The following is a 13768-nucleotide window of genomic DNA, read 5'->3' as shown; positions in this document are numbered from 1 at the left end:
TGCATTGCATTGCATTGCATTGCATGGCATTGCATTGCATTACATACATCCTTCATTGTGTGATTAATGTTGACGACTGTTATTGATTGCTGATTTCAAATGTTGTTGATTATTCACCTCTTATGATTGTTGTCGTGTTCATCACTTATACATGCATTTCATTATATATTTTTGTGACATCGTGATATGGTTCCAATGGAAAGATTGATGAAAATCCGAGGTCTTTGCCGGATTTGTGATTATCTTGATGGAAAGATTAAAGATAAAGACTGTGGAAACGTACGATAAGGAAGTGAACGAAAGAAGTCAGCTCAGGCTATGTGCAAAGTGGCTAATAATGAATATCATATTATACCATTGATTCTTTGATTGTGATTTACTTGAGTTGTTGTTTGATTTATGCTTAAGTGCAAATTTATGTTATATGACAGATAGATGAGTTATATGCTCATAGGCTAACTGAGGCACTTGTGGATTAGAAGCTCTCACATAGCCTTATAACCTGAGGTTAAGATGATTTATTCAATTAATATTACTGTGGACTAATGGCGGTTAAGTGTAGTGAGGGCTATTCGTAGAATAGTCCTCATCTCCGGTCTGGATCGGGCCGGTCAACGATGCATGCTGAGTACCCGTTGATTTTGTACTCACGCTACACTTGCTGCACCCTTTTGTGTGCAGGTTTGATATCCGTGCTGATGGTCTTTGAAGATGCTCAATCGGCCGAAGCAGAGACTGTTTTGGAGAGTCGGGAGGAGCTACACGCAGATCTGTAGCACCAAATTCTCTTCCATTTTTTTTTATTTTTGTCTTTTCTATTTGGACAATGTATTTTGTATTACTTTAGACTTGTATCGAAACTTAGAAATTCTTGTACTAGTGACACCAGGTTTTGGGAGTTATATTACTTATTCACTTTTTCATGATTATAAAGGCTTAAATTCGTATAAATCGATTCGTATGCTTATTTCCGCGCTTAATACTTATTTACCTGCTTTAAATGGGGTTGTGGATGACTTACTGACTCGAGGGAGTTAGTGCCTTCACGGCTTGTAAATTGGGTCATGACACAGAGCTATTATGTGAACGTTGTTGTGAGCTAGGCGTTCAAAAAGTTATTAAAAATGTGATCTGTATGCAATTTTTTTTGACGTGTAATACAGAAATGTGTCATCATAGACCATCTTCAAATTTAGCATATTGTAATTAAATTCTTTATTACATTAAGGGTTCGTTTGGTTGGAAACAAGTTATCCCAAGATAACTTATCCTGGGATTAGTTATCGCGGGATTAGTTATTCCACCCTCTTACAGGGATAAAATAACATTACAATTCCGGGATAAGTAATCTCGCACAAGGATAAAATAATACTACAATCCCGGGATAACTAATCCCGAAATTAGTTATACCACCATTTTATCCCAACCAAACGTGGGATAAATTCATCTCAAATATAATTCCAGGATTATTTATCCTTATCCCTTGTACCAAACGAGTCCTGACAGTTAAAGTAATGCAAGCATATATGTGAGAAACTGTAAGATCAAACTTTATAAGTCTATAATTAAGGTCTTGAAGAGGAGAGGGCTTGCAATTGGGAAGGCCTATCAATGATCTCCCTATTTAATTCCTCTGTTTAAGCTATTTCTAATGTAATCTCTCTGTAGTAGGTCAATTACCATCTTTTATATGTTATTATGTGTCACAGCTATATGAAATTATGAGTTTAAGTTATAAACACTGACAGTATATTAAAACAAGAAAGTCTATTTGCATCTCACATTTTCTCTTGGTGATTTGGTGTTACTGTTGAACTTGATTACTTATTTATAGTTCAAGATGAGGATTATTAAACTAATAAAGCCTGTGCAAAAGAGTGCACATTTTAACAGAGGCGGATCCAGGATTTTAAGGTTGTGGGTTCCCAGAAAAAATTTACAACAACATACCTATTTCAGTCCCACAAGTAAATCACCGCATTCCGGAAAAAGAAACGAGAGAAGTAACCAAGTCCAATTCTCTGATTAAGCAGCTTAATAAAATAACTTCTTCTTGTCAATATTTAAGGGTATCTTGAAGAAGGTAACAACTAATTTACTTACTCTGATCCATACAAGTCCCACTGGCCAGTGGTGTTGCCCAATTCCTCTAAATCAAAGTATACACTCTTGTCACCATATTTTTAAGATGAAGCTTAGTTCCAGCAATGGAGATTTCAGCTAGGCCTTTGATGTTGGTACTGAACTGTACTGCAGCAAGGGTTGCCAAAGATGCCATGGCTTTCACTCCAAACTAACAAAATTACTACTTTCACAAAACTACTACTTTGAAAGTAATAAACTTCAGTAATCGTGAAATATGGATAGTAAAACTCAAAATTGAAAAAATAATGAAAATTACAAATCAGAATCAACTAACTAGAACTAGATCCAACAATCGCAAGAACAAGAAGTTCCTTAAACTAACATTGAACAATTGACATTACAAAACAATACAAAGCTAACATCTATCATAGCTTTCAGACATACTGAAAAATTGAAATCCTTTATATAAATAAAAAGTAGCGAATCACATTATCATTACAATTTTACTCGACGTACAACCATCTTTTGAAAATGATCAATGATTGCTTCATTAGGTACACTTTCAAATAGCTCATTGTCTATATAACAAACTAAACAATCATTCAAAAATTCATCACCAATTCTGCTACGCAAGTCATTTTTAATACATTTCATCGAAGAAAAAGCTCTTTCCACCGTTGCAGTAGAGACAGGTAATATTAAGCTCAACTTCACAAGCAAATAAATAGGTCTCCAAGTCTTGTGAAAATTTGTTTTAACCAATGTCTCTGAAAGATCTCCAAGTCTTTTCAAGTTAGAGAAAGCATTGTTCACTTCTCACACATAATCAATATAGTTGTCAAGCTCAAAACTAAGATCCTCAAGCATGAAAACACGATAATGTGTATCAAGTTTCATAATCCTCTCTTTATCATAATTTGCAAAAGAATTATCTGGACTTAAAGTAGCCATACCAAGAAGTAGATCAGCATTAACTTTATCAAAACGATTGTTAAGCTTTGCAAGTTGCAAATCAATAACATTATTAAAAACTTCTACACGCAAATGATGAGAATATTTGACACTTGAGCTTTTGCTCTTTGATTTTCAAAGAGCATAGTTCTTATCCATTACGGGGATCACAATATCATGCTTGACACAAAATGAAGAGACGTCTGTTACCAAAGAATCCCATTTAGACTCTCTCATAGATTGCAATTGTCTCTTTGTGAAACTAACAAGGTTCATCGCAATTGCGATATCTTAATCTTTTCTTTGAAAGGCCATATTCAAATCATGTGTAATTGCCAACACTTTCACATCAAATGCAATGTATACACAAACTCATAAGATCTTATGTCATCTACTAAACATTTTGCCAGTGATCTCTCTTGATAATTTGAACTCTCTTTAGCAAGAACTCCAAGTACATGAATAATTGAGGAGAATAAACTAATAAAGTTACACACTGTCTTAAAATGAGATCTCCAACGTGTATCCCCTGCCCTTTGGAGTCCAAGTTCTTGATTCAATCCACTTCCTGTATGAACTTCACCGAGCACTAGTAGTTTCTTTAATTTTTCTGCTTGATCGTCTCTAAGCATCTCCCTACGCTTAAAAGAACATTCAAAACATTAGCAAGAATATCAAAAAATTGATCCACCTCATGATGCTTCTTTGCAATAGCTACAAGAGTCAATTGCAATTGATGAGCAAAGCAATATGTGCAATATGCCGAAGGAGAATATTTCATAATCAAAGTTTTAAGACCATTGATTTCTCCCTGCATGTTACTAGCTCCATCATAACCTTGTCCCCGAATTTGAGATTAACTCAAATTATGTTCTAAAAGTAAAGAATATATGGCGTCTTTCAACGATCGTGCATATGTATTTTTAACATGAACAACACTAAGGAATCGTTCAATTAGTCTGCCCTCTTTGTTGACGTACAGCAAACTAAGAGCCATTGTTCTTTATGAGAAACATCTTTAGACTCATCAACTAATATACCAAAGTAATCCCCATTTAAGTCTTCAACAATTACTTTCACTGTTTCTTTTGCACAAGAACTCACAATGTCTTTTTGGATACTTGGACAAATCATGATGTCATTTTGTGGAGCATTTTATAACACAACTTGTTTCACATCTTCAGTCTTATATGTATACCACTTTAAGAGATCTAAAAAGTTTCCTCTTCTTGCAGAAGTTTCACTCTCATCATGGCCTCGAAAGAGCATTCCTTCTTTTAAAAGAAACCTTGCAACATCAATTGAAGCATTCAAGCGAACCCGATATTTGCCTTTACTTTCCTCATTTTCCTTGTCAAAACAAGTTAGAATAGATTGTGCTTGATTATCTAAATCTATCATCTTGAAACACCGATAATGAACACTTTTCACTTCACCCACATGTTTATTAAGTCTTTCTAAACCCTTATTCCAACTTCTGAAACCATCCACTGTGAAAGGATCGCCTATTTGTTTTTCGTGTCCTCTCGTCTCATTTCTAAACAAGTAATAACATAAGCAAAAAGCTGCATTTTTTTCATTGTTATATTCTAACCATCCAGAATATGAAGAGTCAAACCAATCAGAATGACAAGAACGTGGTTTTCCACCAAAATATGTTATTGGAAAAACAAAACGATCACCAGGTTTTGCATGGACCCTTGTTAATGTAATATCACCTCACTCTATCACGTAGATTAGGAGAATAAGATGCAATTTGTTTTCTTTTAGCAGGATCCGATTCAAGAGGACCCAAATCCAACATCTTGTCTTTACCTGATGGTCGAGAAGGATTGGCATCAGAGGCGGACCCAGGATTTTGAGTTCGGGGGTGCTGGATCCAGGAATTTTGAGTTCGGGGGTGCTCTATTAACTATTTATATCTGTTTCCTTTATATTTTCTATACAGTTATACACTCCGTAACTGAATTTAATGGGTGCCGGAGCACCCAAAAAATGTACATAGGTCCGCCCCTGATTGGCATCATCGACGTTGTGAATAACTAGACATTGACTAGAGCATAGCGGAGGAGAATCTGAAGTGGTTTGAGGCTTGAAAATTTTTGTGATCTTATCTCTCACTTGACAATTTCAACCTATTTAAATATAAAAAAAAAATTAATTTAAAACAAATCACATTCTAGGACCAAATATGAGCTTTGCAACCTTATCACAGAATGTGACAATATGCACAATATTTACTATGATATGTGAAACAGAAAGTAATCGCAATATTGATCACAATGTGACAATCTACACAACAATCACAATCATAGAATGTCACAATCTACACAACAATAATAAAAGAAGAAATACTTTAAATAGACAAAGAAAAAATAAACTTACTCCTGATGTAGATGATGCAGGAGGAGAATAGTATGGACTCTGGAGAATTGGAGATGAGAATGAGGTTAAGCCTTGACTCTTGAGCTTTGGGAGAGAAACAAAATGAGAGATGAGGATTCAGGGGTTTTTTGATACTCCGTAGAATAATAGAAGAGAAGCTAATTTTTAACCCTAGCTTTTCATATTTCTCATTTGTTTTGGTTTCAAATTTAATTTGAGATATTGGGATTTGGGTAAAGTAATAATTTATTGGCTGATTCTTTTTAGTTGACTTTGTAATGTTTTTTTTTTTAAAATAAAAGAAAAATAAAACGTGGGTTACTGTTTTAATTTGTTGGGTCTGTGTTTTTTGTTTGATGGCTGTTGCTTTTTAGAAGCCAAAGAAAGCAAATTGATTTAAAAAACAAAAAAAAGCGCCTAGCGGGAATCGATCCCACAACCACCTAGGCGAAATCCTCTTTCGCCGTCCGTCCTTTGCCATGGAACGATCCAGCGTTTTAGTTATGGGTTCCCACGAAAATAATTATACTCCTCAATACTTTACAACATAAAAATAGAACTTACGGTAGCGGGTGTGGGTTCTCGAGAACCACACCCGCTACTGTAGATCCGCTCCTGCATTTTAATAGCTTTGTGCATCAGTAACTTTTTTTGGTTAAATAAAAAGAAGGAAAAATAGTGTTATATATTCAAGTTCTGTGAAATGTTCTAATAGAAAAGTGTGGTAGTATTGTAATGACTCTTTAAGTGTATTCCATACGGAAGGAATTGAAGCGTTCAAAATACCTATTTAAGCTCTTATTTTTTTTTTTAATAATATACCTATTTAACTCATCAAATTCATTCAATCAAATTCATATTTTATACCTAACCAAATATGACCCGGTTAAAAAGCAGCAAAGAAATCAACCATACTTTTTATTAAGCCATTTTTCAAGTCTAGTTTTTTGTCCCAATCAAATATATTATACTACGGGGTTATTTAGCCATTGCTTAATTCATCTATCTAGGGGTAAGCTACTGCCGGAAAATATTGTATATTCAATTGAGTGCTGTTGAAAATCCATTATCATGCAACAACGACTTTGTAAGAGTTTAAAAATCGTGAAATTATCAAGGTAACGAAGATATAGTAAGTTAAAGGGAAAATGGTCAAAAATGTCCCAGTACTTTGAGAAAAGAGCTAAAAATATCCTCCATTACTTGAATGATCATCTAGAGAATTAACTCTATATAAAGTTATGCAGGGAAGATTTGCTGTTTAATTCATTTAAATAAGTTCAATAATGAGTAATTAATTTGCAGCATTGACTTTAAAGAAATTCTCACCAATTACATATTCTCAGTATTGACCGATTGAAAAAAGAGATGAAATAGTTTGACTCAAAAGTATGTTATCAGTCACACTAGTTTATTATTAAATAGGAAATAGCTTGGGCAGTTCACAGTACCAATACAACAACATTCAAATTGAAAAAAGGTTATTAGTTAAACGGTATTCATATATCACACTTATAGAGCCTGTTTGGATGGGCTTATGCCTATAAGCTGTTTGCAGCTTATAAGCTAAAAAAAATAAGTTGGGATAGTCTAACTTATTTTTTTTGACTTATAAGCTGTTTTCAGCTTATAAGCTGCTTTAGATAAGCTAAGTCAAATGGGGCCAATTATTTTTTTGAACTTATTTTAAGCACAAAATGACTTTAAGCTGGCCAGCCAAACACTCAAAAAAGCTGAAAACAACTTATAAGTAACTTATAAGCAACTTATAAGCCAATCCAAACGGGCTCATAGAAAATGGCATACCTTTATTAACTGAAATAAAACACAAATAAATAGAGCCCAGATGCACAAATATAAGTCACGTGTAAAACTGCTACAATAAGGGTAGCCCGTGCAGTAATGCACAAACACAACATGGGTGAGATTTTCTTTCCAAACATTCTTTTTTCGTTTTATTATTTTTAGTGCTCTAAATTGAATGTAAATGCTAAATGCAATTTAACTTGTTGTATCAAGTTATTTGCCTTATTTTCTATGCTGCTACCTCTGTCGCGGGGTAAGCTTTTTTTTCATGCGCTTTTTTCGTTTTATATAAAATTGAATGATATGCAGAAGACATGTAAGATACATAAAATGGAACGATTAAACGTCCCCACCCCCACCCGCAAAGCATTGGTGTCCGTTGCGACTCATTTCATCAATAAAGCCTTCAAACATTTATGATTATACATTTTTTTTATTGAATAGTAAAGTTAATTAATTACTTCATTCAATTTCAAGGGAGTTTAATCTAGACATAATCGAAAGTCACTTCATGTATTAGTCCACCTATAAATATGACTCATAAGTCATAGCATTCCAATATAGCCATTACAAGAAACTTTTTAGTAAAGCAAAATGGTAAAGTTTTACAATCTTTCCATCCTTGCAGCTTTGTTTCTCTCTGCATTTGCAATTTCACTGGAAATTGCATTTTCCTTATCTCCTACACCAAGCCCAAAACATGAGATCCCAACATCACAACATATTTCTCAATTAGCTCCTAAGAGTGCCTTAGAAAATCCACATTCCGCACATTCAATCCCTAAGATAGATATAGTATATCCTCTTTCTAAACCTAAGGTTTCTCCTAGACCTTCACCAAATAAACCTCTTCCATCACATTTGGCTCCTAAAAGCTCAATTAAACAAGATATTTCTCCACAATCAAGGCACACATCTAACTCAATCTTGGCTCCTCATTCTCATGTGTTTTCTTCAAAGCCAATTCCTCATTCAACCACTAAGGTTACAAAACCCTCTCCATCCAAATCTAAACTTGCTCCTAGGCCTGCACCAAGAAAATATTATCCAACACAATTGGCTCCTAAAATCCCAATAAGTAAACAAAGTCTTTCTCCAAAACCATCACCAAAGCCTACTAAAAACCATGGGTCTAAGTTTTTCCTAGTAAGACCTAAAGTTGGATCTCATGTTGTTTCTCCACAGATAGCTCCAATCACTTATAAACAAAAGGTGAATCCCAAACTTGCACCCAAATCAACAAGAAAGTTTTCTCCTAACACACAATTGGCACCTAAATCTACTGTTACAAAACCAAATAGCCTTCTCAGTCCAACAAGCAAGATTATCACTAAGTCACGTTTGGCTTCGAAGGATGCACCAAAATTGAGTCATAAACTTACACCTAAACATGGGACTCATTAGAAGACGGGAAGAGGGATGTGCTAATTATTGCCATGGAATAAATGTTTACCAAACATCAAACTGAGCAGGGTTATCTGTCAGTTATTTATGATTATTAGAAATTGTAGGAGAAACTTATTTTTACAAATATGGAACATATATTTAGCTTATTCCCTGAATGTTGCAATGAATTTGGCTTTGCAATATGAATAAAGTTCCAATTTGGGAGATGTAGTAGTTCACTTATGACTCTATAAGCTCTATTTATTTTGTCGCTAAATAAAACCTAATGTTGGATTTATCTTGCCCATAAAGAAGCACTGCATTTTCCCACAGCTATTGTGAACATTGTTGTGAGCTAGACTTTAAAAAGTTAATAAAAATGTGATGTGTGTGTAATTTTTTTATGACTGTAACACAGAAAATATGCCATCATATAGACCATCTTCAAATTTAGCATATTGTAATTAAATTTTCTACATTACTTTAACAGTTAAAGTAATGCAAGGATATATGTGAGAAACTGTAAGATCAAATTTTGCAAGCCATAATTGAGGTCGTGAAAAGGGGAGGACTTGCAATAGGGAAGGCCTATCAGTGATCTCCCCTGCTTAAGCTATTTTTAATGCAATTTCTCGGTAATAGGTCACTTACCATCTTTTGTAGGTTATTATCCAACACTACTATATGAAATTATGAGTTTAGGTTATGTGCATTGACAATATATTAAAAAGTAACAAGAAAGTCGATTTACATCTCACATTTTCTCTTGATCTTGGTAAGTCAATTTTCTCTAATTCTTGGTAATTCGTGTGACTGATGAACTTGATTACTTATTTATAGTCCAAAATGAGGATCATCAAACTAATAAAGCATGTGTGAAAGAGGGCACATTCTAATAGATTTGTGCATTAGTAACTTTTTTGGGCTAAATAAAAAGAAGGAAAAATAGTGCTATTCAAGTTCTGTGTAATGTTTTAGAGTATGTTCTAAGAGAAAATGCAATATTGTAATGACTCTTTAATTGTATTCCATTGGGAAGGAATTGAAGTGTTCAAAACAAACTTGTGTGTATATAAAGCTATGCAGGGAAGATTTGCTATTTAATTCATTTAAATAGGTTCAAAATGAGTATTTACAGGAAAATATGAACACTCTATAACGATTGGTATTACCTTTGCGGTATTGACGTTAAAGAAATTTTCACGTATTATTTATTTCCAATTATATTAACAGCTTAAAAAAAGAGATAGAAATAGTTTGACTCAAAAGTTAATAATATGTTACAAGTCACACTAGTTTATTAAAATCGAAAATAACTTGGGCAGTTCAAAGCAACATTAAAAAGATATTCAAATTGGAAAAAGGGTTATTAGTTAAACGGTATTCACGTATCATGCTTACAGAAAATGCAGCACGTGCCGTTTTTAACTGAAATAAAACACAAAATTAAATAGAACCTAGATGCACAAAAATAAGTCACTCATACAACTACTAGTGAGGGTAGCTCGTGCATTAATGTACAAAGGCAGCATGAGTGAGATTTTCCTCCAGTTAACTCTTCAAATGGTCATCAAACTTATAATTTTTTCCTACAAAAGTCACCAAAGTATTTTTTATCCTTAGAAAGTCATTCAATTTATAGATATTCTCTTATAAAATAACTATGGTTGGAAAACCACATAAGCAAGCCAAATATCATGTTAGCTCAAATTTAACTGAAATATGATAACAAAATATCCAGTATAAATTAGTATATCTAAGTATGTATGTATATTATATACCTAATATATGAATAAATTACTCTACGTGTCAACCAATTGTACTCTATAATAACACTCGTATATTGTATGTAACAATATACGATAAATAGATAGAATAATATATATAATAGATACTCCAATAATATACTTGTTCATGAATTAACTTTATTTTTTTGGGTTAAAATTCATGATTAGCTTGCTAGTTGATTGTGCTGTAGCTTTCTTAGGTAAGCATTTATTGTGTTTTTATATGCATTTAATAATGTTATCGTCATTTTCCCTAAGTTCTAACTTAGATTAAAGACGTGTGGCATGGGTTATAATTAATGGTTAAGATTTAATCTGCTAAAGAAGGACCTTAACCATAGTTCAAATAATTAATAAATTGTCCTTAAATATACTAAAGTCTTCTCTCTCTTCCTAAAGATTTTTTCCTACCCAGTATCTATCACCTCCTTATTAGTTTACCCGATTTTGAGTTAATCTTTTATCTCTATATATTGAATTATTTATGTAGCTCTTTCTTTAGAAAAAACAACAATAAATCTTCGTTGGTCATGCCAGTTTACGAAAAAAAGTCCTCCATTTGAACACCACTTTTCTATCTGCAAAACTCTTCTTTTCTTTCAGTTATTAGTATTACAATATGCAGTCTAGTGGGCAAGTTGATGAATTGTCTATTAACTTTTTCATTGTTTTCCTTGTTTTATATATTTTATTTATGACTGGAAGATAGATACTACAGTATAAGTTATCAATTCAAAAAAAAAAAAATTGGAAGACAAATATTGTTATGCTAATAAAGATAGGAAGTGAGAAAAATTATTAATATATTTATGGATAAGATAATATGTTGCTGTGATTGTGGGATTACTGAAATTTTTGGAATCAAATATATGAAATATTAATTATCTAAAACCATGGTTAGGGCTATTCTTTAGTCAATTAAATCTTAGACATTAATTATAGCCTATGTCATGTGTCTTCAATTCAAGCTAGAACTCGGAGAAAATGGAGAGAAGAGAAATGGAGAGGAGTCAAATCCCTAATATAGGGAATCTCCTTATTTTTAGATTTTTATTTATAGCAATAATCTCCTTGTTTTTAGCTTTAAGTTGCACAATTTGTAATATCTAAATTAGTTGTAGATTATAGAATGTATCTTGTATTTATGAAAGTTCCCCTTGAGAAAATAACAGTAGAAAAAATGACTCTGACACATATTATTTAACGCAATTTCATAAGTTTCACCACAATAAGCAAGGATCAGACTACAAATAACTTGACATGGTAGAACAATTAAAACGCAAAATCAAAATGGAAAGAAAAATACAAGGCAAACATAAGATGATAAATCAAAACATAGGATGGATCTTAGGTAATTATTAGTTCTCTTCAAATCCTTTCCTTAATAACAAGGAAAGAAACAACCAAACCAAAAAATCCAGCAACCATTGAAGGGAATGAAGTGATTATGGCACTGGATTTGTCCGATGGAGCCGATGCGGGGGCGTGGTCGTGGCCCTCATGAGCTACCACAACAGACACCATGAATATAACACAAGCAATGAAGTTGAAAGCAGCAGTTGAAACTTTGAAAGCCATTGATTTGTTTTCAAGATTCAAATGTTGCCTTCAACTTGTTTTGTTGAGAATAAGAATGTTTTTGCAGGATTAAAGTGGATTGTGTTGGAATTCTTTCCAAATTGATCTACATTTATATACAAACTTTTTTTCACGATGTTAGCTTTCATAATTGACTTGTTCGTGTTATCATTTTTCCATTGACTTTTCATTTTTCTTTTTTATTTATATCTTTTTTTTATGTGACGATAAAGCAAGCAGCTGGATGTTGGAGATCAATTCAAAATTTTCTGGTTAGTTGGTTTTTAATTAATACATGTACAACCAATAAGTGCTCAATAAAAAGAACAACTTATTGAGTTGGAAGAACTAGACCAAGTCCAAATTATATGCCTCTGCGTGTTAAGAACGTGAGGACAATAAAGAAGAAAGCATATAGATCAGATAATGAAGATATGGCAATCGCAACTTGATGTCGGTTTATCAATTTTAAAAGCGAATATATTAGGGAAAAATAAATTAAGTGAGTTTAAATTAAATCTGTGAAATAATATATTATTTCTTCTTTTCTATTTGCTTCTTGTGTGATTGACCGCCAGTAATCGCCGCGATGTGTCAGTTCACCAATTTGTATCAAACTCGTATGATTTTTTCAGAAGAGCTCACATCATTAAAAGTATACATACATCTTACATATAATTTTTTCTTTTTCATTTCTCTTGTTAATATGAGACTTTTGTTCACGCCTTAACAATATATCACTTTAATTGTTTAAACTGAGAAATTAAATAGACATCGTAAAATAAGATAAAAGAAAAGAAAGACTCGCTAAAATAATTATTTAAAGACGTGTAACAACAATCTATATCTACATATTATTATATATAAAATAGGAGAGGTGCAAGCAATATAGTTAAGCCAAGTAGCAAGCTAATAATAAGCAACTTGGTAATTTTAAGACAAAATTAATGAGAATTAGGACAAAGTTAATAAGAATTGTAATACAAGTTTTGAATTGATAATTGAAGTACAAAGATTCAAATTTGAATCTAAAGCTAACTATTTAAAAACAAATATTATCAATATTTATATTTATCTATTTTTTAAATTTGAACTGAAATAACATTTTTTTTAAAAGATAAAGTTTTTGAATTGAAATATATATATATATATATATATATATATATATATATATATATATATATATATATATATATATATATATATATATATATATATATAAAGTGCTAGATGACTTGAAAACTATAGTATATATCAAATTTTTAAACAATCCTACTCGGTATTTCCTCACTCCTGAATATTTTCTTATCATGTGGTTATATATCTAAGTTTTTGTTTATCTCCCCCCTTTTTTTGGGCATTTTTAATTTTATATATATAAAATAAACTATGCTAATCACGTAAAAATTCTCAATGTAGCTAGCTAGTGTACATACGTTTAGTACAAGGAAAACTTGAAATTTTGGTTGCAGGACTTAGTGTATTTTTGACCTTCTCAAATTTTGTCAAGTCTTTGGGGCTAAGAAAAGTCAAGGTTCCACTTCTTTCATGTTGCTTGGAAAAAAAAAAAGTCAAGATTCCACTTCTTTCATGTTGCCTGGAAAGTCTTTGGATTGATTAGAGGAATAACTTTGCCACCACATTTTTTTTTTTGGTAACTAACTTGTTTTATTAATCACCAAGTGTGTCAATTACAGCTCCATAGCATAGCCAAACACAACAATCTATCTGGTTTACTACTGTCTACCTACACAACACATATAAAGCCTAATGTTGGGTCTATTACTCCC

The 13768-nt window shown here is 32.4% G+C and overlaps 1 protein-coding gene across 1 annotated transcript; it reads right to left on the bottom strand.

The window, feature by feature from the left end:
• Positions 1 to 2901: 2901 nt before the first annotated feature.
• Positions 2902 to 4437, bottom strand: LOC132639748 (uncharacterized). The gene is made up of 3 exons (XM_060356171.1): positions 4235 to 4437; positions 3534 to 3672; positions 2902 to 3081 (listed from the first exon to the last, which is right to left on the bottom strand). Exons 1-3 carry the CDS (start codon positions 4435 to 4437, stop codon positions 2902 to 2904), a joined length of 522 nt encoding a protein of 173 aa, XP_060212154.1.
• Between the last annotated feature and the right edge of the window lie 9331 nt (positions 4438 to 13768).

The sequence above is a fragment of the Lycium barbarum genome, chromosome 5 (assembly GCF_019175385.1).
Source record: "Lycium barbarum isolate Lr01 chromosome 5, ASM1917538v2, whole genome shotgun sequence".
Taxonomy (NCBI): Eukaryota; Viridiplantae; Streptophyta; class Magnoliopsida; order Solanales; family Solanaceae; genus Lycium; species Lycium barbarum.
This window is presented reverse-complemented; position numbering and strand designations above follow the sequence as displayed.

Bases quoted from the DNA above. Each gene is read 5' to 3' on its own strand.
- LOC132639748 (XM_060356171.1), bottom strand. From the start codon at position 4,437: ATGATAGATTTAGATAATCAAGCACAATCTATTCTAACTTGTTTTGAC. The intron at 3,673-4,234 runs GTATACATATAA...TTTTAAGCGTAG, and splicing joins TTTTTAGATCTCTTAAAGTG to GGAGATGCTTAGAGACGATC. The intron at 3,082-3,533 runs GTGTGTAACTTT...CAACTTGCAAAG, and splicing joins GGAGATCTCATTTTAAGACA to CTTAACAATCGTTTTGATAA.